The sequence below is a fragment of the Perca fluviatilis genome, chromosome 8 (genome assembly GCF_010015445.1).
Source record: "Perca fluviatilis chromosome 8, GENO_Pfluv_1.0, whole genome shotgun sequence".
Classification (NCBI taxonomy): domain Eukaryota; kingdom Metazoa; phylum Chordata; class Actinopteri; order Perciformes; family Percidae; genus Perca; species Perca fluviatilis.
The window spans coordinates 15,296,771-15,318,681 of record NC_053119.1 but is presented as its reverse complement, the minus strand read 5'-3'; the positions used below and the strand labels follow the sequence as shown (position 1 = coordinate 15,318,681).

At 41.1% G+C, this 21,911-nt stretch overlaps 3 protein-coding genes across 5 annotated transcripts; 2 read left to right on the top strand and 1 right to left on the bottom strand.

Moving 5' to 3' along the window:
• Positions 1–836: 836 nt before the first annotated feature.
• Positions 837–7,805, top strand: cd9a (CD9 molecule a). 2 transcript variants are annotated; one of them, XM_039808617.1, is made up of 8 exons: positions 837–1,052; positions 3,891–3,993; positions 4,126–4,223; positions 4,663–4,737; positions 4,903–5,004; positions 6,200–6,289; positions 6,658–6,741; positions 6,860–7,805. In XM_039808617.1, the coding sequence occupies exons 1-8, from the start codon at positions 984–986 to the stop codon at positions 6,923–6,925; spliced, it is 687 nt and encodes a 228-aa protein (XP_039664551.1). In that variant the 5' UTR covers positions 837–983; the 3' UTR covers positions 6,926–7,805. The 2 variants fall into 2 exon arrangements, with proteins under 2 accessions (XP_039664551.1, XP_039664552.1); XM_039808618.1 differs by lacking the exon at positions 837–1,052 and adding an exon at positions 2,296–2,613.
• Positions 7,806–8,625: 820 nt separating this feature from the next.
• On the bottom strand, positions 8,626–14,479 carry bbs10 (Bardet-Biedl syndrome 10). Of its 2 annotated transcripts, none has more exons than XM_039808614.1 (4): positions 14,363–14,479; positions 11,118–11,317; positions 10,064–11,044; positions 8,626–9,902 (listed from the first exon to the last, which is right to left on the bottom strand). In XM_039808614.1, exons 1-4 carry the CDS (start codon positions 14,462–14,464, stop codon positions 9,083–9,085), a joined length of 2,103 nt encoding a protein of 700 aa, XP_039664548.1. In that variant the 5' UTR covers positions 14,465–14,479; the 3' UTR covers positions 8,626–9,082. The 2 variants fall into 2 exon arrangements, with proteins under 2 accessions (XP_039664548.1, XP_039664549.1); XM_039808615.1 differs by lacking the exon at positions 14,363–14,479 and adding an exon at positions 12,539–13,189.
• Positions 14,402–19,995, top strand: syt1b (synaptotagmin Ib). Its single transcript, XM_039808619.1, has 9 exons — positions 14,402–14,488; positions 15,591–15,771; positions 17,120–17,301; positions 17,681–17,794; positions 17,939–18,106; positions 18,215–18,382; positions 18,801–18,918; positions 19,312–19,445; positions 19,552–19,995. Exons 2-9 carry the CDS (start codon positions 15,624–15,626, stop codon positions 19,756–19,758), a joined length of 1,239 nt encoding a protein of 412 aa, XP_039664553.1. The 5' UTR covers positions 14,402–14,488; positions 15,591–15,623; the 3' UTR covers positions 19,759–19,995.
• The last annotated feature ends 1,916 nt before the right edge of the window (positions 19,996–21,911 follow it).

Genomic DNA, 21,911 nt, shown 5'->3' with positions numbered 1-21,911 from the left:
CTGCAACTCTTTTCCAGGAGATAAGTGGCCAAAGGACTGTTCTTTCTAGTGAAATTCTTAATAATGACCTGAACTATCAATAAGTAATCTTGTTTTCATCATTAATAAAGCTATTAGTTACAACTTATAAACCCTTTATTATGGGTATTATTATCAGAAAGTCTGTGGATATACTATAAAATGTGATGTAGCCTACACTTCAGCAGTAATGGTTAGAAAGCTTGATGCAGACAGCAAAACCAACATGCACACAATACACATACTAAAATAGATGATAGCCTACTACAAATAGTCAAAAAAAAATTTGAATAATAAGAGATGGCCACTTTGTGTTTGTTTGCCTGTGTGTTTGTGCGTGCGTGCTGCCTGTCTGGGAGAGAGTAGCTCGTGCACCGTGTTCATTCATGTACAGTATATTCAATCCGTGAACGCGCCTTTCTTATACTGGCAAAATTACGTCATCGCACAGCCCGGGGTGCTGCAGGAATTCGCGGTCAAAAAACCCACCGCAGGCTGCTGTACCGTTGTATGCAGGAAAAAGACACGCTGAGCAAAGACGATAGGTTCCCGATGAGAGCTACCATTAAATGAAAGTAATTTGTAATCTTATTTGGAGACAATAAAAATATTATTAATTGAAATACAACTTGAAAATGCATACTTAGTGTCACACATCCTGCAGGAATAGCAGGCTACATATTTTTTATTTTTTTTATTTAGAGATATTTTAGAAAGCAAACAGGAAACCAAATAAAGTAAGAATTTGTAAGAAATAAAGAAAAAATCTACAGGAGGTTTTGCCTTTGCAGTCCGTTATGTGTGTGGGCGGTCCACTACAGGCGCGCACAGGACGGCGCGCGTATCAGCGCCGGCGCGTCTGCAAATAACCTCATTCTGCATAGCTGTTATTTAGAAGGTCTTCTATTCCACCGTGGGTTTGAGGTGATACCAGCAATAGTGAGATCTAAAGCTCAAGTACCGCCATGGCTGCACTGTCGGGAGGAGAGATGTGCATCAAATACCTGATGTTTGCCTTCAACCTGGTATTCTGGGTGAGTTTGAAGCGAGGAAATGTATTGTTCTCATAGAAAAATATACATCCTGTCTATGTTTCATATATATATGTGTGTGTGTGTGTGTGTGTGTGTGTGTGTGTGTGTGTGTGTGTGTGTGTGTGTGTGTGTGTGTGTGTGTGTGTGTGTGAGTGAGTGAGTGAGAGGGAGCTTTGCGTGCATGCGCATTCGTGTGTGAGCAGGATACTATACTGAATGAAATTATACGGCGTCCCAGATGCAGAATCATACCAAGCGTTCACAGCCTCGCTTACTTATCACAGTATATTCTAAGGAGTCCCCAGAATAATTTGTGGCACTGGCCACCACTAAACACAAAGTGTCCCAATACGCGTGGAGACCAAGCGGGCAGGAAGAATAATCCCCAGTGGCCAAGTGACCCAGTTCCACCGAGCAGACTACACTCAGGAGTTTGCGCGCACGGCATTCTTTGCAATGGGGGGAGGGGGCGCTTTATTGTGGTGGAGAATGTGACTGATATAATAATAATTAAGACTTCTGCTCCCTCACGTGATGTGAAAAGTTGCGCATCTCGGTGAGCCAGACTGTGTGTATGTGTCAGTGACTCCTGGATATCCCATAGGCTATTTGTGTCCTCCTAAGCCTGCAGGGTGTGTCTTGTTGTGTCCGTTTGTTTGTCATTTATGTGTGTGTGTGTGTGTGTGTGTGTGTGTGTGTGTGTGTGTGTGTGTGTGTGTGTGTGTGTGTGTGTGTGTTTGTGTGACAAAAATGATCCAGGCAACCCCATGTACAAGGGCAGCGAACCAATTTTGGGTAATCAAAAGATTCAAAGATGCAAAATCTCACTAAGTTGATTTAATTTGTAGAAAACCAACAGTGTCAGTGCGGAACAACAATTTAAGCAAGCAGGAAGGTGAAAATGTAACTCTGTAAGCCTGACCACAGTGCAGATGATCCCCATTAAGGAAGAAGTGAAGATGTGACACTCGTCATAACACTGTTCATGCAGCCACAAATTACATGACACGGATATCTGATCTCACTCCATGCGCAGCTTTGTGTCAGTGCATCAAGAGCAAGGTTCACGGACCTTGCTTTCAATAAAAACAGCTTCTGGGAGTAGGAATGGGAAGTAGTCATATGTGGGAGCAGTCTATTGATTGTAGTTACACAGTTCAGACACCAGAGCAGTATACGTATATGCTGCTAGGCAGGTATTTAAAAAAAGAAGAAGCTTTTATGTCAACATGCCTCGACAGAGCCCTCTGTGCTGCTACCTCCCAGTTCATAAAACCCTCTTTGCCGGCACAACCTGCAATGGAGGTCAGTTTTTCAGGTAACACAACTCTCTTGCCACTCCTTAACTGAATAATCAGGTGACTGAAGGCGTGGTAACAAAAACGCATTCTCTTTCCACCACCTTTTTCAACTGACACCATTATAATTCACTTCCTCTTGGGAAGAGGTTAGTTATTAAATACTCATAGCGGTGCATTGTGTAGACTGAATCCACATGGCTGTCGCTGGGGGAATCAAGTGTGTGAAATATCTCATGTTTGTTTTCAACTTTTTCTTCTGGGTAGGTGTGATTTCCTTTTTATTGTGTCTTATTGTAGTAGTAGTTGTGTGTGTGTGTGTGTGTGTGTGTGTGTGTGAGAGAGAGAGAGATAGAGAGGTGGAGAGACTTTCTTATACATTTGCACTTTTGTGGTTGCTCTAATCTGCCATTTTCTTCATACTATGGAACATTTAAAACGAATATATACAAACAAAGTATACACAGTGGAAAACAAAAGCACAGTAGTATATACACAGAAACAGAAACACACACACACACACACACACACACCATCTGAATAAGTGATTGCTATCTTTCAGTTAGGCTTTCAAAGTAAAACATTCACTGACCTTTCTATGCTGAAAAGCCCTATAAGCACTGTAGTGTACAATAGGACATCATGCCAGGCATTTACACTGTAAATTGCAGGCTTGTATGCTATTTTGTTCACAAGAAGACCAGAACATGCATGCATAATAACGTGCAGGCAGCTATGTGTTGATGGCTTCACATACTACTTTGTGACAATATTAAATAAATATGTTGATGAAGAAGGGAATGTATGAACATAAAAAAAAAAGAACCTTGTTTTTTCTCTCTCTTCTCTGATTATAAGACTGGTCTTGTTTCCTAGTTATGCACAATTTTTGAGGAAGTATAGAAAGAGTGTGCAGTGATTGGGCACCGTCATTAAATCATCACATTTTGAGGCAGCCTGGTAGCTCACCCGGTTGAGCGTGCACCCCATGTACAAGGGCAGCGGCCTGGGGTTTGATTCCGACCTGTGGCCCTTTGCTGCATGTCATTCCCCCTCTCTCACCCTTTCGATGTCTTCAGCTGTCCTATCAAATAAAGGCCTAAAATGCCCTAAAAAATAACCTAAAAAATTAAAATGAAGGACTGTGGAAATATCTTTCTGGACTGAAACAGAAAAAAACTGTAAGGATGAGACGTGGAGAAGGCTTCCAGATGGGGCCTGTCAGTGCAAATTCAAATATGACAACCAACGCAACCGAGAAAAGAAGAGTTATAAAATTCAGACAGCAACAAGATAGATATTAATTGGTGTGGTGTAATCTTAATCAGCTAAATGAGTTGACAAGTGTGAAATATGCATAAACATGGAGATGATACCTACGAAAAAGTATTAAGTTTAAACCTAATTTCTCCCTGTTACACCCTATAATAAGATTTATCCTGCAGCTGTACAGCCAGACTGGCAGTGTGCCCAAGGCATTTAGTGTTATAACTAATTGCAGTCCTGTATGTGAAAATGTATGTATGTTTTTGTATTTCAGCTTGCAGGCACAGCTGTCTTTGCTATAGGCCTGTGGCTAAGATTAGACCCAAAGACCAAAGGTCTGTTTGAAGGACCAGACTCTCCATATGTGTTTTACACAGGTAAGATGCACTCAGTCCTTCAGCTGGAACATTAGCCATTATCATTAAAGCAAAGGTTAAGTACAATTTTGTATTATGTCAGCTCTGCGAAACCCTGAATATGCTTGTATGTATCTGACATTCTGTGTGTAGGTGTGTATATCCTGATAGGAGCTGGAGCACTGATGATGGTGGTGGGTTTCCTGGGATGTTGTGGGGCCATCCAGGAGTCCCCCTGTATGCTGGGACTGGTTCGTACCACTTTTATATGCTTCTTTTGACTAACATAAAACGTTGACTCTTTAATAGTTCCTTTCTCTCTGTCTGAGTGAGACTCTGTTTTGTAGATCTCACTCACCAGCACTTGGACTTATTATCCTATTCCACTTGAGCAAGTGTGGATTGGTGACTGGCCTTGGGCTCACTGAGAAATATCGACTTCATTTATCATTGTTTACTGAACAGTATCAAGGCCAGAGAAGAGTCTTTCAACTGCCCTGCACTTGTTCCCCCTCCCTCGTGGCTCTAATCTTCTTGTACTAATCTCTCAGGAGGAGGAGCCTATGTAAAAAAGGGTTTATCTCCACTGACCTTACATGTTCACACATGCACGCAAAAGACATGCGCACATGCATGCAGGCACACATTCACATGATCAGCTGAGTTTAATTTTGTCTCTCCTTTTTGCAGTTCTTCTTTTTCCTCCTTATCATATTTGCTATTGAGGTTGCGGCTGGAATCTGGGTATTTTCCAACCAAAGCAAGGTAACGTGCAAGTTCAAAGAATGTTACATTGCACTGTTCATAGATAAAGAAATACAGCAGCCAAAACCTAAAACAAATCACAAAATTAAAGGTACGGCAATGAAAAACAAAGTGAGTGATGCATGTATATATAATATGTTCTCCCCTCTTGCTGCTGTGTTGTAGGTGGTGAATGACATCACAACATTCTACATGCAGACCTACAATAACTTCAAGACGACAGGAGATGAGCGCCTCAAAGAGACTCTGCGGGTGATTCAAACCGGGGTGAGCCACATTGCTTCATTTCTGCTGCTTTTTACCAATTCAGACTGAATTACAGTAGAACTTATCTTAAAGGAATTTGGCACAAAAATTATTTTCAAGCAAATGCAATGTATTCCCATGGGAAGTTGTCTTTGTCACCTAGCAATACTTTTCAAAACTCTCCACATCAAGTATTTTCAATAATGCTAGATGACTACAGTAGAAGTTGCACATTTAGCAAATTACCTTAAAGGAAAAGTTCCACATTTTAGGAAATAAGCTCATTCACTTACTTTTGTTAGTGTGATTAGCATATAAAGACTTAACCTGGAAATCCAGAGTTCTTGCGAGAGCACAATTTGAATTTGCTCAGCGAGTCACTCTGGCATTCAGTAATGATGCTCATTAACTATGCCCTTGTAGCTGAGCTGCACCAATCACATCGGTGTATCTGATATAGGCGGGCCAGAGGCGAGCTAAACAGATTGCAAGATGGCTACGGATGAACACCAGTTGTTTGAAACGGCTTTGGCCGCTACAATGAACGAGTTAGACTTGGCTTTTTATCTAAAAGAGGAACAGAAGACGGCAATCAAATCGTTCCTTTGCAAGAAGGACGTTTTTGCTGTTTTGCCGACCGGATACGGCAAGAGTTTAATCTACCAGTTAGCTCCGCTGGTAGCTAAGGGTATGGGGCTTAGCGAAAACCCACGGGTGGTTGTGATTGGTCACAGTGTTATCCAATTGCGTGCAGAGAGATTTTCAAATGCATGCTTGGTGCCACCCCTCGAGTTGGGCCATTTTCATTACTCGTTGCCAGACCCTTAATCTTTCGGATTTGGGTCTGGATTTCCTGGCTAATAAAGACTGGAAGGACGGGGAAACAGCTAGACTCCAAAGGTCAACACAACTACCAACACCTCTAAAGCTTACTAATGAACATGTTGTATCTTGTTTAATTTGTGCACAAAGAGTTATGTAAAAAAGGTTTTAGAGAGAGGTATGTGCTTTAACTATTTCTTGCATTTTATACATGCAGTACTCATGTGAAACTCACTTAACTGTGACAACAAGACTTTGGGAACTAAAAATGTAAAAATGTTAAACTAATCCTTTAAAACACTTTTTAGATATATATATTGATATTGTTAGATACGTGTTTTTCCTTCCACCATTCCTTGTTCTCTAAAGGTATGACTTATGTGTATGTTTACAGCTGAAGTGTTGCGGGCCAACTGGTAGTGTAGTAGATACTGCCAAAGACACATGTCCCCGGGGAGAGCCACTCGAGGAACTCATTACTAAGGTAAAACTACCCTGAATGTGTGCATAGATTGATTGCCAACACAGCAAGGTACTTCAGTCAAGAGCTAAAGAAAGAAAATTTATTTCAATACAAGAGACGATAAAAAAAGATCCAACAGTTGTCAGACATGCTTCAGCTCTGTGAGAGCTGGGGCAATTACTGTATGTCAGATACATACTGAAGGACTGACTTGTGTCATAAGTTAATCAGTCTTCCCTTTGCAGACTAATTCCCTCAGCCTCCTTGCAATGTTACTATGGCAACAATGGTTTAATGGAGCCTGCGTGCTCTGAGGCTGTCCGTTATGTGTGCCATACCACAAGCTATGTTCAGCATAGGTTTAAAGGAATCATGCTTGTGTGTTGCAGAGCTGCCCTGACGCCATTGATGAGGTGTTTGACTCCAAGCTACACATCATAGGAGGAGCGGGCATCACCGTCGGTGTTGTTATGGTCAGTGTGATTAACTGTAACTCATCAAATTCCATTGTCTGGTGACCTTGATGATGAACTCAGTGCAGAGAAAAGTAAACACAAACACAAGTAATATACATTTCCCTCTTTCTTACAGGTGTTTGGGATGATTTTTAGCATGCTCCTGTGCTGCGCCATCAGGAAGTCTCGGGAGGTGGTGTGACACCCACCACCAAATCCTTGTTAATGTTGCATGATGTCATTCCTAGAGTCAGATGACTCTCCACTGCCAATATAAACACTGCTTGTTCAAGAGGGATAATCTAAGCTAGCCTGGGTGCAGATATTTCTGATTATTACATAACATTGGTTAGAACTGTGCTGCTGACTAGGCTCACCTTCCTGGACTAGATAGACGCGATGTGGTTATTAGGCCCAACTATAGAATATGTGTCATCTTTGCTTCAGTGGCAATGTAGTACAGAAATGTGTAATTTTGTGGTCATTTGATTGAAATTAGTGTTTGTGAACTGCTAATTATCTAAACAAAAGATCATATTATTATTATATATTATAGTATACTGATCACATTTCTACTGATATTACTTGGGGTCACCTACCGACGAGAAGAGTCACGGATCAGGGACATAAAAATGGCACCCATCACCACTTCAGCACAATACAGCAGTAGCCAATGAATTTCTACAGTCCTTTTTCTTACAACACCGAAGTCAAACCATGGCGAATAGTAGCCAATTCAATGCCGAACTGTGAAATGCTGTGATTGAAGTTTTTTCCAGCTTGGTATTAGAGTAGCATCTCGGGTTCCTTCGTTGTTACATTTCATTTGTTCCTTCCTTTCTCCATCTCCTAACTTGCCCTTTCTAAAATCGCCTTTAATTTTTGGCACGTTTTGTAAATGTCTTCTATTTTTATTTGTAACAGATTTATACACTTAGGTGGTCGTACGGTACATGTGGTTTGATGATGTATTTTATAATGTTCTTTTCATTTTACAGATTGGGTTGATTTATACCATATGCACTATGTTTCACTGAGACAAAAAATAATGACAGCCAAATAAACCAAAATGTACTGACTGAGTTTGGTCTGAGGGTTTTATATTATGGTGACAGTGCGCAATATTATATATATTATTAACAGTAAAAGTCAAAACAGCTGTAATTCTTTTATTAACCATATTCTCAGATGGTCACGGAGTAAAGTTCATTAACTAGATAGCAAACTCTCCACTACTAAATTGACTCTGCTCGGCATGTTAGATTTAGCTGTGTAGGATATAGGGGGCATGTAAGGGTTACAAGGGTGTAGGCGCCTTGATAAGACAAAAAAACAACAACATCCAGGTTCTTTTCCATGTGCGCAGTGGAAAAAAACATTCTGAATACTCCTCCCAGCTCTCCCCTCTTTGATATTTGCGACCATCAAGTGTGACTCATAGTTTGATCCAAAGCACAAACAAAGTTAAGAATGGTCTTTGTTTCTGAGTCATGCCATCACGATTAATTTACGGAAAATATATGATCAAAACTAGGGGCGGACACTGATTAAACGGTGCACAATTATGCATGTCAGTGAGTCAGTCAAGCTATTTCTAATGACTCACTATTTCACCAAAAAGAGGTGAGAAAAGAGTAAGTGTTCCTCTGATTATAGCAAAAGGAAGTACATTTTGATTTGGTTGTTGACAGCCGGGTGTTGCCCTCTCCGACACTCCACCCCCACTATTGAGATAAGGCTGATTATAAAAAGGAATGTGTATATATATGCGAGATGGTGTCTTCATGTTGTTCTACATATGCCTTTTATGTAACAGAACGTGTACTGGCCAAGGGAAGAAGGCAGGAAAGCTGAGATAAGGAAGAGGAACAGGAAAAAAGAAACCGTGATGAGAACTCAGAGGAAAGTAGCCAATGTCAACATTTACTCACTCACACCACTTCACATTAACACAGTTGATACAGACTAAATTATTTGATAACTGCACATTCTGTCCAATACAGAGAATAACACTAAGTTCTTTGAGGTTTTCTTTTTCACTGTTATTGCCAAACCTAGCCTTGATTCAGGACAGGTTGGTACAGAACCACCGTAACATTTTATTGGCCTATTAACTGCACCACACAATAGTACTGTCATGAAATGTAATTTAATATCTCAGTGGAAGTATAAGCTTTCATTACAAATATATGCATCACAAATATATTGTGGTGAGACAAATAAAAAAATAAAATACTGTGGCCATACATGCAATCTGCATTAAAGTGCAAATGATTTCCTCCAACTATTGAATGATACCTGAGTAAGTACTGAGAATTTTTTTTTTTTTATGGCTTTCATCTTGGGACACAATACAATCTCAGTCTTCAGCCTCGTCCTCTGTACCCTCCCAGGAAATGTCTGCAAGTCTGCGTGACGGAGTGTGTAAGGCTGTGTGCGTGTGCAGCACGGTGTCCACATGGAGAAGACTTGAGACACACTGCAGCACGGCCACAAGCAGCTGGTATTTACAGGAGACAGATTCAAGGCCTGAGTCCGACATAAAAACTTGTGATGATACGTCAGTTTCTCCACAACAATGGTTTATTAGTTTACCCTCCTCTAGAGGACATTCACTTTTACCCCGACCCTGTACGACGATTGTGTTGTGTTCTTGTTTGTATACGTGGCTGAAAGGGTGGGAATGATTTTGAATAAAACTCAGGAGCCTGGTTTGAGTCTGCAGGAAACGTCGCAGACTGTAGAAGTAAATATTTCTGGGCACGCTTAGTAGAGCATTTGCAAAGAGTTGGGAGACAGCAGGGGCACCCATAATTGTGTCATCAGAAATTGAGCAACTGCTGCCATGTTGTAGGAGGGCATGGTTTAAGAGAAACTCAAATGTCCCGCCAGCGGGTATAACACAGCCTGGCTCCAACACACACTGCTGGAAGGGAGATGCCTTGACGATCTGATTGTCCACATGTAAACATGTGCTTTTGTTTGGCTGCAAGGTCTTCTTCGATGCTGTAGTTGCAGTTATATCAATAGGCTCCCAAGTTGAAAGTAGCATGCGGATGGCATCTTGAAATGCACATGCATACTGGTCAGTTTGCCCTTCCCCTGGGCCACAAATGACCAGACTACAGGGTTTGACCGTGATCCTTTCCTCTGAATCATGGAAAGCCACATGGACATACCTGTGGAAGAGAAAAAGAGTTCAATTTTTACTTCCATGAATTAAACCAGATTAAGAAAATCCTTATACAGGTAAATGTAATCCATTATTCATAATTCTTTGTATCTATGTGTGTTACTTTGCATATGTGCAGTATATGAGAGAGAAAGAAAGACCTTATACCTATGGGCTCCCAGCAGTATTGGTCTGCAAAAGGTCAGTGCAGCAACGTGCTCTGGTTCAATCATCCAGCAGTCTGAGACAGGTGTAGCCCCACTTAGCTGGGCAAAGAGAGACAGCTCATCTTCACTGACACACTCCACAATGCACATATCTGCCTGTGCAGCTAAAGCCAGGACAGCAGCAGACTGTTTCACTGCAGACAGGAGCACAGAGACACCCAAACTCTGCAGCTTTGCAATGACACACTCTAGTGATCTTTCTGCCCAGGCAGTAAACTGCACAATACTACTCTCCTTCCTTGAATTCTCCTCCCTCCCTTGCTCTCCAGATCCCAGCACCAGCACCTCTCCTGCACTGAGCAATTTTGGTTGCAGGCACCCAGTGACAACTACAGCTTTAACTGGCTGGTGGTCAGCCTGAGGGCAGGGCGTAGCAAAGTCCCTGTGAATGACCTGCCCTTCAATCAAACGTGAACAACTAATAGGGAAGCCTGATACAGGTGTATGCAAGGCAGAAAAGTTGTCATTTACAAACTGAAGTAATGAGGACGGTAGGTCACTTTTGAACTTCCAGTGAGTGAGCATTTCACAGGTGAGGTTGCTAATAAAGTCACAGTGAGTGCGACCCAGACGTGAATGAAAGAATGATGCCAGCAGCTTTTGGACACAGTGATTGATTGGGCATGTTGGTAATTGTGTTTTTGCAGTGAAATCCTCCCATGAAAGACAGCATCCATACGGGACCACTCCCATGGCAATGATATCATCCAACTCCTCCAATGCAAATGCCAGCATTTTGTCAGCCAAGTGCCTGGCAGTGGAAGCCTCTGCTGTTTCCCTGGAGTTATAGGTGTGAGACACATTAGGCTCCTTGCAAGCCGTTTTTTGAATCATCCGTAGTAATGACGCCAGCAGTAGGATAAAGGTCTTGGATCCATCGCCCGTTACAGTGCTGTGTTTCAAGACACACTCAACCACCATCCTAAAATAAAAAACACAAATACATCAAAATGTCACTTGACAAACTATCATAGTCAAAGAGTAGTGTGTGTTACCTGGCCAGTGGATGCTCCAGACGTAGCGCAGTGAGAATGCGAGTCCCACTACGGCTCAACATTGCCTGTCCTGTGTCTCGGGTGAACAACACCTGTCCTCCTTCAGGGCCAAAACTGCGGAGGACGACTGACTCCAACACACACACAGTCTGCAGAACATGTTCCAGGTGAAGATGCTCCATCGGCAGCATCCCCACACTCTGAAAGGAACACAGGTTGAGGTTTGAAAGAGGATAGGCAAGGGATTGCTTGCAATCACAAGTATCAATTGCATAAAATAAATACATGTTTCACAAACAGGCAACAGGCCCAGGATTTATAATTTTAAAACATCTTTTCTTTTGATTTTGCATCACAGGCAATGTTCAGATACAATTATTTTGGCCAGCCATGAAAAGCAACAGAAGGTAATATACCAGAAACATTCAAATATTATTGGCTCAAAATGCTACATGTGGACGTTAGAGAATAAACAATATAATGTATGCAGCAGAGTTGTGCTTTATTTGACACATGGCAGATGTCAATTATGGGCCTTTGCCTACATCTCATATTCTCTGTTTTAAATGTTAAATTAATTACGTATTATGTTAAGATAGTCTCACTTTAAAATGCAATTCACATGAGTATGAATTACCCATAATAATTTATTAATAACGACTTCTAACTAATATCTGTGTTCACAATATAATATACATCCACTGTATACAACCTAAACAGTGATTTATAATACTGTAATATATTATTCAGTATAGTGTAAATGTAGCCAATAAACTTGCAAACGTGCAATGTAAATCTTCTGAATGAAGAAAGATGGGTTAGACTTTTTGTTAGCTTGAGATCAACAATTTGGCACAGACTGTATCTAATTGCTGTGGTACAGTAAAGTATACATTTAACCACCTGTATGTCTTTATTAACCGCTGGATTGCCTGTAACCAGCTACAGCGTTACTTCACAAGACCCAAAAACATTTAGACTCGGTGGCTTCTGCCCTGTAACGTTACCACATGTCCATCAACCATGAATACATCTCTACAACGAGAGAGAGCTCCTTCTATGTTTAAGGGGCCACTGTATGTTGGCTACGTTTTCACAAAAGTGAATACCCAGCGTTTGTTAGTGATCACTTTATAGACGTCCTGGTTTACTTGGTAGGCGTTGATACACTCGGCGAACTCTTCTCTGATTACTACTAACGTTAACTAGCTAGCGCTAAGATAACTTATGTAACGTTGACGTTAGCATCTGATTCAGCTAGCTAGCTAGCTAGCTGAATCAATGCGATGATGAACTCGTCAGCGGCTGAGCTTATTTTACTATAAACCCTAGGAATGACACAAAAGCACAAGTTCCTAGCTGCCAGAAAAACAGAAATAACCCATTCCTTCCCAAGAAGGCTTTAATTTGAGAGAACTCACCTAACGTTACAGTCCAACAGGTAGCTACGCTTTCTCAATGCGCTTTCTCTGTATCCTAGAGACGAGGCTTCTTCTGTGGTTTGTTGCGTAGATGCAATTTAGATCAGAAATGACTATTGCCACCTAGCGAGTCGAGGTATGAGTTGTTTTCTATCCCTACAACCAGAGTGATAGAGAAAGACATGGCTCTACTACAACCAAGATCACTGTTATATAATGATTTACACTGTACAGTATGTAAACGTAGCTAGCTAACTGTGCTGGGATTTTCACTTTTTACGTGCATGTGCGAAAGTATTACAAAACCTATAAAGAACTGAACATATGCTCACTGCACATGGGAACGTAACTTTAAATGCTAGTTTGGATGTTTACATTCATCTGTAGACCTCATACGTCCTTTCATAATCTGATAATAAGACTTTACAGAGCATATTTACATACACGCATATTTGCAGCACAAAGGCCTTTGACATGTCACAGTAAAAGCACAGAGTAAGGGTTCAAGGTGTGTTTGCATGCTGGAAAACTGTCACATTGTTATGGCTTGCTGAGAAACTCGAAGAACGAAGCCATCATTTATGTTATTAGTAACACCGGTGCAAATGTCTTCAAAGCGGCTTTATGTCCACTATTTACACCCACCGTCACTATCCCATGTGCTATGCTTTATTGCAAATGAAAATCAGTTTATTTTTTAGTAAATTACTTTATATTCAATACATTCTTTCATTCATTTTCATAGATATCTAACATCCTTAGTTGAGCTAATAACCACAACACCAGATTTGTATTTATATATTTGCAACTGTGGAAAATAGTGTGTCTCTATATGTGATGACTGCTTTGTCTGACTGAACTGTTGTGATGTTTATATGTAATTTGTTCTCAGGTCTCCCTTGTAAAAGAGATCTTTATCACAATGGGACATTCTCAAAAAAAAAAAAAAAATAAAGCTGAATTTTCTATACACAAATGTGCTAAAGGCCAAAAAGAGGGATTTCCTTCATGTCAGCTAAAGATTCCAACATGGGCTTGACTCAGCTGGCCTCCAGACTGTGTCATAAAAATAATAAAATAGGAGTGAAGATCACAATTGATCTCAAATGTTTGTCATAAGCAAAATAAATAGTGTATATTTTTACACATCATAGACAGGTTATGTCAAGCTTCCACTCCCCTGCCCATCCCCCTACCCCCTCTCTTTCCCTCTGTCTAATCCCTCCTTCTGTACAGTATCTCTGTGCATCTCTGGTACCTCAAGGTGAACGGGGCGGGGCCGGAACTTGATCTCTGTGTTGCTGCAGAAACCACATCCTAAGTTTCTAAATCAGGCAACATCATCTATACTTAGACAATATGAGACAGTTCTGCAGCTACTGCCAGATGTACAGATGCACACACACCAACAGAGCTGTCCACTCTGAATGTAAATGTCCTCTATTGCTGAACTCTCACTATGCTAACGAGCCTTTTTAAAGCCATGTCACTACACTAATGAATATGCATCAGTGGCCCGGTGAGGGTGACCTGTAGGGATGGGACAGAGGTCACGAGAGGGTGGGGTGGGGTGGGGGGCATCAGAAATAAGCACCCATGCTCCCATGAGACCTGAATGGACAGAAAAGAACACATTCACAAGGAACACATAACACACACAAACAGAGGGAAGCAACACAAGATGACCGAGCTGCTATTTCCACCAACCCCAACCCTATCTTGTTCTACCCTCCCTCTCTCTTGCTCTCTCTTGCTCCATCTTTCACACACATGCACTCTTCTTCTTGATGTCCAAGAACTAGTAATACAAAAACTCTTCCCTACCTCACTGTTTTCCTCCGCCTCTCCTGCCCTCTCTGGTCCTGTCATCTTTTCTCCTCCTCCTCCACCTCTGTAAGGAAAAGGAGTACCTGTGAGTCTGGACATTGCTGGGGGGACGACTGAATACAGGTATGTCTCTGGGTCCTTTTGTTTTTTCTCTTTGTTTCATCAATTAAAAGTACTTTGATGTATTTCTCTCTCGACTGTGCTGTGTGAAAAGTAACTGTGTGTAAACCCATGAACGCAGGGAAATAATATTAACCCGGTCTGTGACGGTCATTCTGTTGTTTGCCGGATACAGGCTGGGGTACAACAAAATTATCATGGATGATTCATTAGCTAGTAACTCTAATTTCAGTGATTTTCTTTGGCTTTTTACTGAAATATTTGCTTCTTCTGAGGGTTGAGAAAACGTTCGATGTCAAGCTAAAAACAAGGCTCTCTAAAGATGTTTTTAATTAAAGAGCTGAAATGTTGCAGTGACATTATATATCATATACTGTCATGAATTTGCAACATTTTAAGATCAGTTGTAGAAAAAGTTTTAGCTGCATTAACAACTGAAGTTGGGGGACCATATGGTGCGTATACTGAGTCATTTATTATCACTCTGCAGCAAACATGAGAGAAAGAAGCCAATTTATACATTTAGTGCGCCTGTCTTTTCAGACAAAACAGACATAAACAGAGATCAGTGTCCGCTTGGGTGTGAGAGCACATCTGCTGACTCAAACCCAGATACTCAATACCTGTGATGTCTGCAGAATAAAGAATAAAATCTAAACATTTTTGCACTTAAGAGTCACGTCTCAGCAGTGGGACTTTTCTCTTATATACTGACCATGACCTTGGCCCATGATTCTCACTCCGGGCATCTCACTGTGGAACAGCAGCGGTCCACGCGTGGCGCTTCCACTTTTCTTGTCCCTTTCCTCTCCTGTGCCCCTCTCCCCTCATGTCAGCAGGTTTTGCAGACACAGCTGCTTGCATTTCCTGTGTTCAAGTGTTAAGCCCGGGGCCCCCACAAAAAAATTTGTTTAAAACAAATTATTGCTACAAATACATCTGATCAATAGCATTTATGAATTTTTATTTGTTTGGATTTTTTTTCTTTTTTTTTTTTTTGCCTTTTGTTTGTCAAATTAGATTTTTACACATTTGTAGTTCCTCTTTCTGTGTTGTTATTTAAGGGCTGAGATGATATTTTTCTGTATCTCTGTTTCTCTGCCAGTTCAATTCTTGATCTGTTGTCACTCCTCAAATAATGACTGGGAACCGCCTTGTTGCCCCAGCTGCACTGGGCACCACCGCTACCCCAACCCACTTGCCAAATGCAACAACCACTCCAGGCCAAAAAAAATCTGGAGGGCACAGTCCCAACAAGTTCATGAGTGAACTGCACAGCATCCACAGTGAGTTAGACACCTAAGTCATTCTCCATCCCTGTGGCCCTTTAGGCAGGTCTGGTATACCAACATTGTATAAAATCAGCTGATGTACTGTTATGGTGCAGCCATTAGAAATTGCTTCTTGAAAGATATAACATCCAAGCATCGAAGTTAGGTACATAATCATGCAATTTGGGGGAATAAGTGCAGTAGCTCTGTCTTGTTTAAAGAATATAATGATCTGTGTTCCTGTTATCATTGGAGGACTGGGCTCAGGCAGCTAAAATAATCGGATGGCAAATTAATTCTCAGGAAGTAAAAGGTGCAGGGAGTGTCTTTCAGGAAGTGTCTTTCAGGTGTGTTTTCAGCAATGTGTGACTAAACGAGGAAGGGTCACACTGCATATGAAAATGCCAGAGAAGCATTACTGAAATGGGACAGATATACACGTTAGGTAGGTTAGTTATAAAAATGCATAAAGGACAGTTATCTCCCTGCTAGAAGTGCATTATCTGTTTGTATGGAAGTTATGCATTAGTTTAGACATGCCAAAGTTGTTTATGCATACTGCTTGTAGAGCTGTGCGCGTGTAAATGAAAAATCTAAACTGCAAGTTAAAGGTTTAATAGGTAACGGATTTTTGGATGTTTAAAAAAATAATGTATAGACTAATACTAAAGAAATCCTTCGCAATCAACACTTATGACCCACTATAAGTGTGCTTTGCTTCTTATTTTTGTGTGTTTTTAAGGCGCCAGCAAAGAGCCTTTGGGCCCAGCGTGGGTGTGTAACCCCCAGCCAATAACAGCGTTCACGTTGTGCAGCCGGTCTCATTCCCAACTAGCGCATTGCCCCTCGCGTCTAATACCGACGTACAAGTCTAACTGGTGCACACGCACACACACACTGACAGGATGAGGTGTGTGTTTATTTGTGCTTTGGAACACAACCGATGACAATCAGAAAAGAGCGTTTTATCCCTATGATTACTGTTTTGTTCGGCGCCCCCTCTCTTCGCTTTACTCTCTAGCTCGCTCAACCACTGCTGGGCTCTCTCTCTCTCTGGCTGTTGAGCCGGGGAGGAGGTGCCAACAAACAGTAATACTTACTACATATTATGGCTTTAAATGCTCTTGTATATTGAATATGTCACTTGATATCATAGTCATACATTGCTTCAATGATGCTTCAGATCAAGAGATAACACCTTACAATATATGTTAATGCAGTATAACACCATCACAAAATGTGGCCTAAAAATGACCAGACTTCAATCAGCAGCTGATATATTCTTCACTCCCTATATCTTTGATTACACTGTGTTTTCACACTGTGTGTCCATGTGTGTGTGTGTGTGTGTGTGGATTGGCAGTGCCATCATGGGCTGTTGCTGCCCTTTGCATCGTGAGTTTGTGCGTGGTGCTGTCGTGTGCTGTGTGTGTGTGGAAGAAGTGCATGAAAAAGAAGGACAAGGACAAAGAAAAGGACAAGAAAAAGGGAAAAGAGAAGAGCAACGGAGGCTTTGACACTGAAATGGATGGAGGTTACAGCGAGGTAGGACACACACACACACACACACACACACACACACACACACACACACGTATTGTCCTTGCAATGTATCACAGTCCTGACGCCTGGGTCACTCAGGACTAGTAAAACTGTCAGTGTGTGTTTCGACTAATGGATGTTTTGCACGTTGCTCATATTGTAATAAAAGCTGAGGTCTAAGATGAGTTTTTGGAGTATTGCACCTTGTCTTCAAGGATGTAGGTGACATTTAAACAATAAAGCAACTTTAGATGGTAACATTATCTTTGTTGCATTGCTTCTGGCTGTGTAATGCTATACAATATACTGTAACACAGCACAAATATCATTTGATTACTTGTAAAGCTATATTTTTACCTGCATTTGATCTGTGTGCGTGCAGCCACTGAAAGAGGAAAGTAATAAAGAAACAGAGCTGTCAGATAATGATCCCAAAGAGGAGGAGAAGCTGGGCAAGCTACATTACACATTAGACTACAACTTCACGGATAATACGGTGAGATGCTGCTATTCACTATGGCATATTTTTGCCCACCTTCTGCCAACTGTAAAATGTCACAATTTTAATACTTCTCCTCTCTCTGTGAATTAGCCAGATCCTCATCTATTGTTATTACTTTCCTTTGCTATCACATTCTAGCTCATAGTCGGCATCTTGCAGGCTGCTGAACTCCCTGCAATGGATGTGGGTGGTAGTTCTGACCCTTATGTTAAACTCTATCTGCTTCCGGACAAAAAGAAAAAGTTTGAAACCAAAGTTCATAGGAAGACCCTCGAACCCAACTTCAATGAGACGTTCACATTTAAGGTAAACTGAAATGCCTAGATAAATCAATTATTTATCCTGACTGAGTTCACCATCAGCACGTAGTGCAGGATATGTTTCAAATGATAGTCTTTGACGTGTGTTCTGTAGGTACCATACACTGAGCTGGGTGGGAAGACACTGGTGATGACTGTGTACGACTTCGACCGTTTTTCAAAGCACGATGCCATCGGAGCTGTGAAGATACCGATGAGCCGTATGGACTTCAGCCAGTCTCTGCAGGAGTGGAGGGATCTGCAGAAGGCAGAGAAGGAGGAGGTGGGAGCACACTGTGAGAGGAGGAGAGGAGTTGAACTTGAAAAAAGGGATGCTCAAAGTCGAACAGGATTAAAAAAAAAATTGCTTTTAAATTATTTAGTGGGAAACAATTTGTAAAATGAGTTTCCTTTTATTCAATGATATGTTTCTTTGTGTTTATGTAAAAAGGGTTACTGATGCTTAATGTTTCTTTGGCTTGACTAAAATCAAATACTTTCTCCTTCTGGTATTCACACCATATTTCAAAGCCAGGGGTACTGCACAGAATAGTCACCTCTGTCTCTGAAGAAGACTGCAGCCTGTTTTGATGTGATATTTCAGCTTCAATGTTTTTAGTTTTTTTTTATAATTGTGAAGCCATACTTAAGTTTTGAGACAATTCCTCAACAACACACTCACTTCTTTTTCTCTGTATTAGAGTGAGCGGCTTGGAGACATATGTTTGTCTTTGAGGTATGTGCCAACTGCAGGGAAGCTAACGGTGGTGATTTTGGAGGCCAAAAACCTGAAGAAAATGGATGTGGGTGGATTATCAGGCGAGTCAAGCAGCAAAACAAACTGGATTCACAGATTTAAGTTAGAGCTCCATGTTACTAATGTGCTGGGGGTTTTCAGTACAGACAACTTCAGTGCCATTTAAATCATTTTAAACTATTTTTTTTTAATAAGTAATAAGAAATACAAATATGTCTCAGTACTTTTTTATAATATGACAGATGCACCCTAAATGCCTAGATTTCTTAGCTCTGTTATTCTTATAACTACTATTTTTAGTGTGTCTACTTTCAAGCAGTTTTTTTTAATTCGGGCCTGTCAGGAGCTACTACAATAGATGGTGTCTGTCACTGATGGAGTTACTGCAACAGTGCCTTTGTGCCAGGCTGTTGGTCTGTTGCTCGGACATTAAACTTCTCTGTTCTTGTTGTCAGACCCTTATGTGAAGATCCACTTAATGCAGAATGGAAAAAGACTCAAGAAAAAGAAAACAACGATAAAGAAGAACACTTTAAACCCTTACTACAACGAGTCTTTCAGCTTTGAAGTGGCGTGTGAACAGCTAGAGGTACATTTGCACACACACACACACACACACACACACACACACACACACACAGAGTTAGAAATTCATTAATTTGTGTGTGTGTGTGTGTGTGTGTTTTCATTTATAGAAGGTGCAGATAGCAGTGACTGTGTTGGACTATGATAAGATTGGGAAGAATGATGCCATTGGAAAGGTGCTGCTGGGCGGTAACAGTACTGGGACTGAGCAACGCCATTGGGAAGACATGCTGGCAAACCCCCGGAGGCCAATAGCCCAATGGCATAGCCTCAAACCAGAGGATGAAATCAACGCGCTACTTTCAAACAAGAAATGAAACTGAGTGGGCTATGACCTTGCAGCATTTACCTCAACTACTGTACTTCCAATTTATGTTCCTCTTCCCTGAAAAAAATCTTAACTAAGTAAATCTACCCAATAAAACCCTGTTTTACCCATGACGCTATCCAAGTCACTCTTCTTAAACCTTTTTCCTTCAGTAATTCCCTCCTCCTGCTTCTACCTAAACTGCTACAATGAGTTTTAAACAATGTATCACTATGTACTAAATGTATTAAACCAGAGGATTTTTCAAACCTTTGAGTGTTTCCTCTCTTCAAAAACTGTACACTACACCTGATATTTAAACATGATTAACCTGCAGAGGGAGACAATCAAAAGGCTAATGAAATGAGATCCTCATATGACTGCTATTATGTCTCTACTTTACATTCGTAATATTCACTGTTGCCTTTTGCTAGTGAAACAATTGGTTGTTGTCATTTGTTTGTGACATATGCACTCTAACTCTCTGTGTTACCTCAATTGCAACACCTTACAGTAGAAATGTTACTTATAAAAGCTAAGTACACACAGTAAGTTACAGTAAGTGAGAACACTGGTTATAGGGTTAAAGTACAGCATGAGAGACAAATGTCAAGATAATATGTCTTAGCAGCATCATCATTTATAGACAGGTTTCTCTGCATCAACAACAACAACAATATGATCAAATATTTTTTGTTAGAATTATGAAATTTGATGACTTCATTTCTAAGTTTATTTAATCATATACAGTATAGTAAATAAGCAGTAAAGCATCACCCATCCTATCACCCCATCCGATACAGTGCCTTGCAAAACCGCCCCCGTTCTACTAAATCAGTAATTTCATTAGCCGATAATCTCTGAGCTAGCTACTGAATAACATCGTCAGCTAACGTTCTATGACACTATTTACACTATGATGGAACTAAACCTGACACTTTATAAAGTCACAGTAATAACGACCAATTTCACACAATTCGGGTTCTAATCTGCACCATGAAATTACTAACTTCTTCTCTGGGGAGTACCAACGTTAAACTTCACAACTGCACTCTTGCTCTCCCACTGGCAGATTAGATAGAGCGAGACTCAGCCTAAAACGGGAGTCTGGCACAACCACCTCCAATTGGCCAAAACTACATTTCTGTTAACCTTTTCCTTGACTGGGTAGAGGTGCATAGCATCGGTGACAGCGAAACAGGATATACCTGTTTCAAGCCCTTTGAAACTGTAATTGTTTGTCCTCTGTCACTAATGGACAAGTTTGCAAACTCTAACTTGAAGCACTAAAATTGATTTAAAAAATAAAAAGTTTTTTATTATTATAATTTTTAGGGGGGCTGAGATGAAAAATGGTCTAAAATCGCCAATAGTAGGCAGTATGTGTGGTCACACTTCTTTGTTAAAGGGGTGATAGAATGCAAAACCGATTTTACCCTGTCATAGTTGAATAACGACAGTTCGGTGGGTAAATAGGACATACAAGCTCAAAATCCCATTGACACCCCTTTACTATGAAAATCTCATATTTTGAAACTGCCGCTGAAAACGGGCAAATCTCAACAACGCTAGTTGCTTACGTAAGCATCTCAAGACCTGTACCTTTGTCACGACCATGGGTGTATTAAGAGAACGGTCACGCCCCAACATTTACATAAGCTACACAACTGACCTGAGATCAGGTAGTCTTCTGAATCAAGGTCGCGCAGATCTCTGCTACTCCATTACAAATTCACTTCTGAAACTTTTTTATGCGAGAAATCAACTATGTAAAGCTCAAATATGGGCCGCTTTATGAAAATGGATGGCTAATTGCAAATTTTGTCCGACTGTGTGTCGGAGTTAAGCGGCCGGTGCTGCCTGTGTAGCTGCCTCGCCGCCTGGCCTGCCTTCCTTCACAGACCCCGGCCTGCTGTGAGGTACTTGGAGCTCCGTCATGGCTGGCAGCCCACAGTACTCCATACCCGCGCAAAGTCACTCTTTTTTGGGCTAATGGACTACCAAACGCCGCTGCTCTGACAGAGCTCCAGGGCCTGCAACTCCCCTCTTCCTGCTAGCTAAATGTCCGGTGTATGTGAGTGAGAGCGTGGTCAGCGAGCTTGTTACGCCAGCAATCTCTTACCACAGGTTCCAGTTAATCTTTTAATGTGTGTAATTATAATG

What these genes read in the sequence shown, in the direction of transcription:
- cd9a (XM_039808617.1), top strand. Translation starts at nt 984, where the DNA reads ATGGCTGCACTGTCGGGAGGAGAGATGTGCATCAAATACCTGATGTTT. An exon ending in TATTTTCCAACCAAAGCAAG is followed by an intron (nt 4,738 to 4,902) that starts GTAACGTGCAAG and finishes GCTGTGTTGTAG; the next exon opens with GTGGTGAATGACATCACAAC. An exon ending in TCACCGTCGGTGTTGTTATG is followed by an intron (nt 6,742 to 6,859) that starts GTCAGTGTGATT and finishes TCTTTCTTACAG; the next exon opens with GTGTTTGGGATGATTTTTAG.
- bbs10 (XM_039808614.1), bottom strand. Translation starts at nt 14,464, where the DNA reads ATGTCCAGACTCACAGGTACTCCTTTTCCTTACAGAGGTGGAGGAGGA. An exon ending in CTGGAGCATCCACTGGCCAG is followed by an intron (nt 11,045 to 11,117) that starts GTAACACACACT and finishes TTTTTATTTTAG; the next exon opens with GATGGTGGTTGAGTGTGTCT. An exon ending in ATACTGCTGGGAGCCCATAG is followed by an intron (nt 9,903 to 10,063) that starts GTATAAGGTCTT and finishes TCTCTTCCACAG; the next exon opens with GTATGTCCATGTGGCTTTCC.
- syt1b (XM_039808619.1), top strand. Translation starts at nt 15,624, where the DNA reads ATGACTGGGAACCGCCTTGTTGCCCCAGCTGCACTGGGCACCACCGCT. An exon ending in ATGAGACGTTCACATTTAAG is followed by an intron (nt 18,107 to 18,214) that starts GTAAACTGAAAT and finishes TGTGTTCTGTAG; the next exon opens with GTACCATACACTGAGCTGGG. An exon ending in TGGCGTGTGAACAGCTAGAG is followed by an intron (nt 19,446 to 19,551) that starts GTACATTTGCAC and finishes TTTCATTTATAG; the next exon opens with AAGGTGCAGATAGCAGTGAC.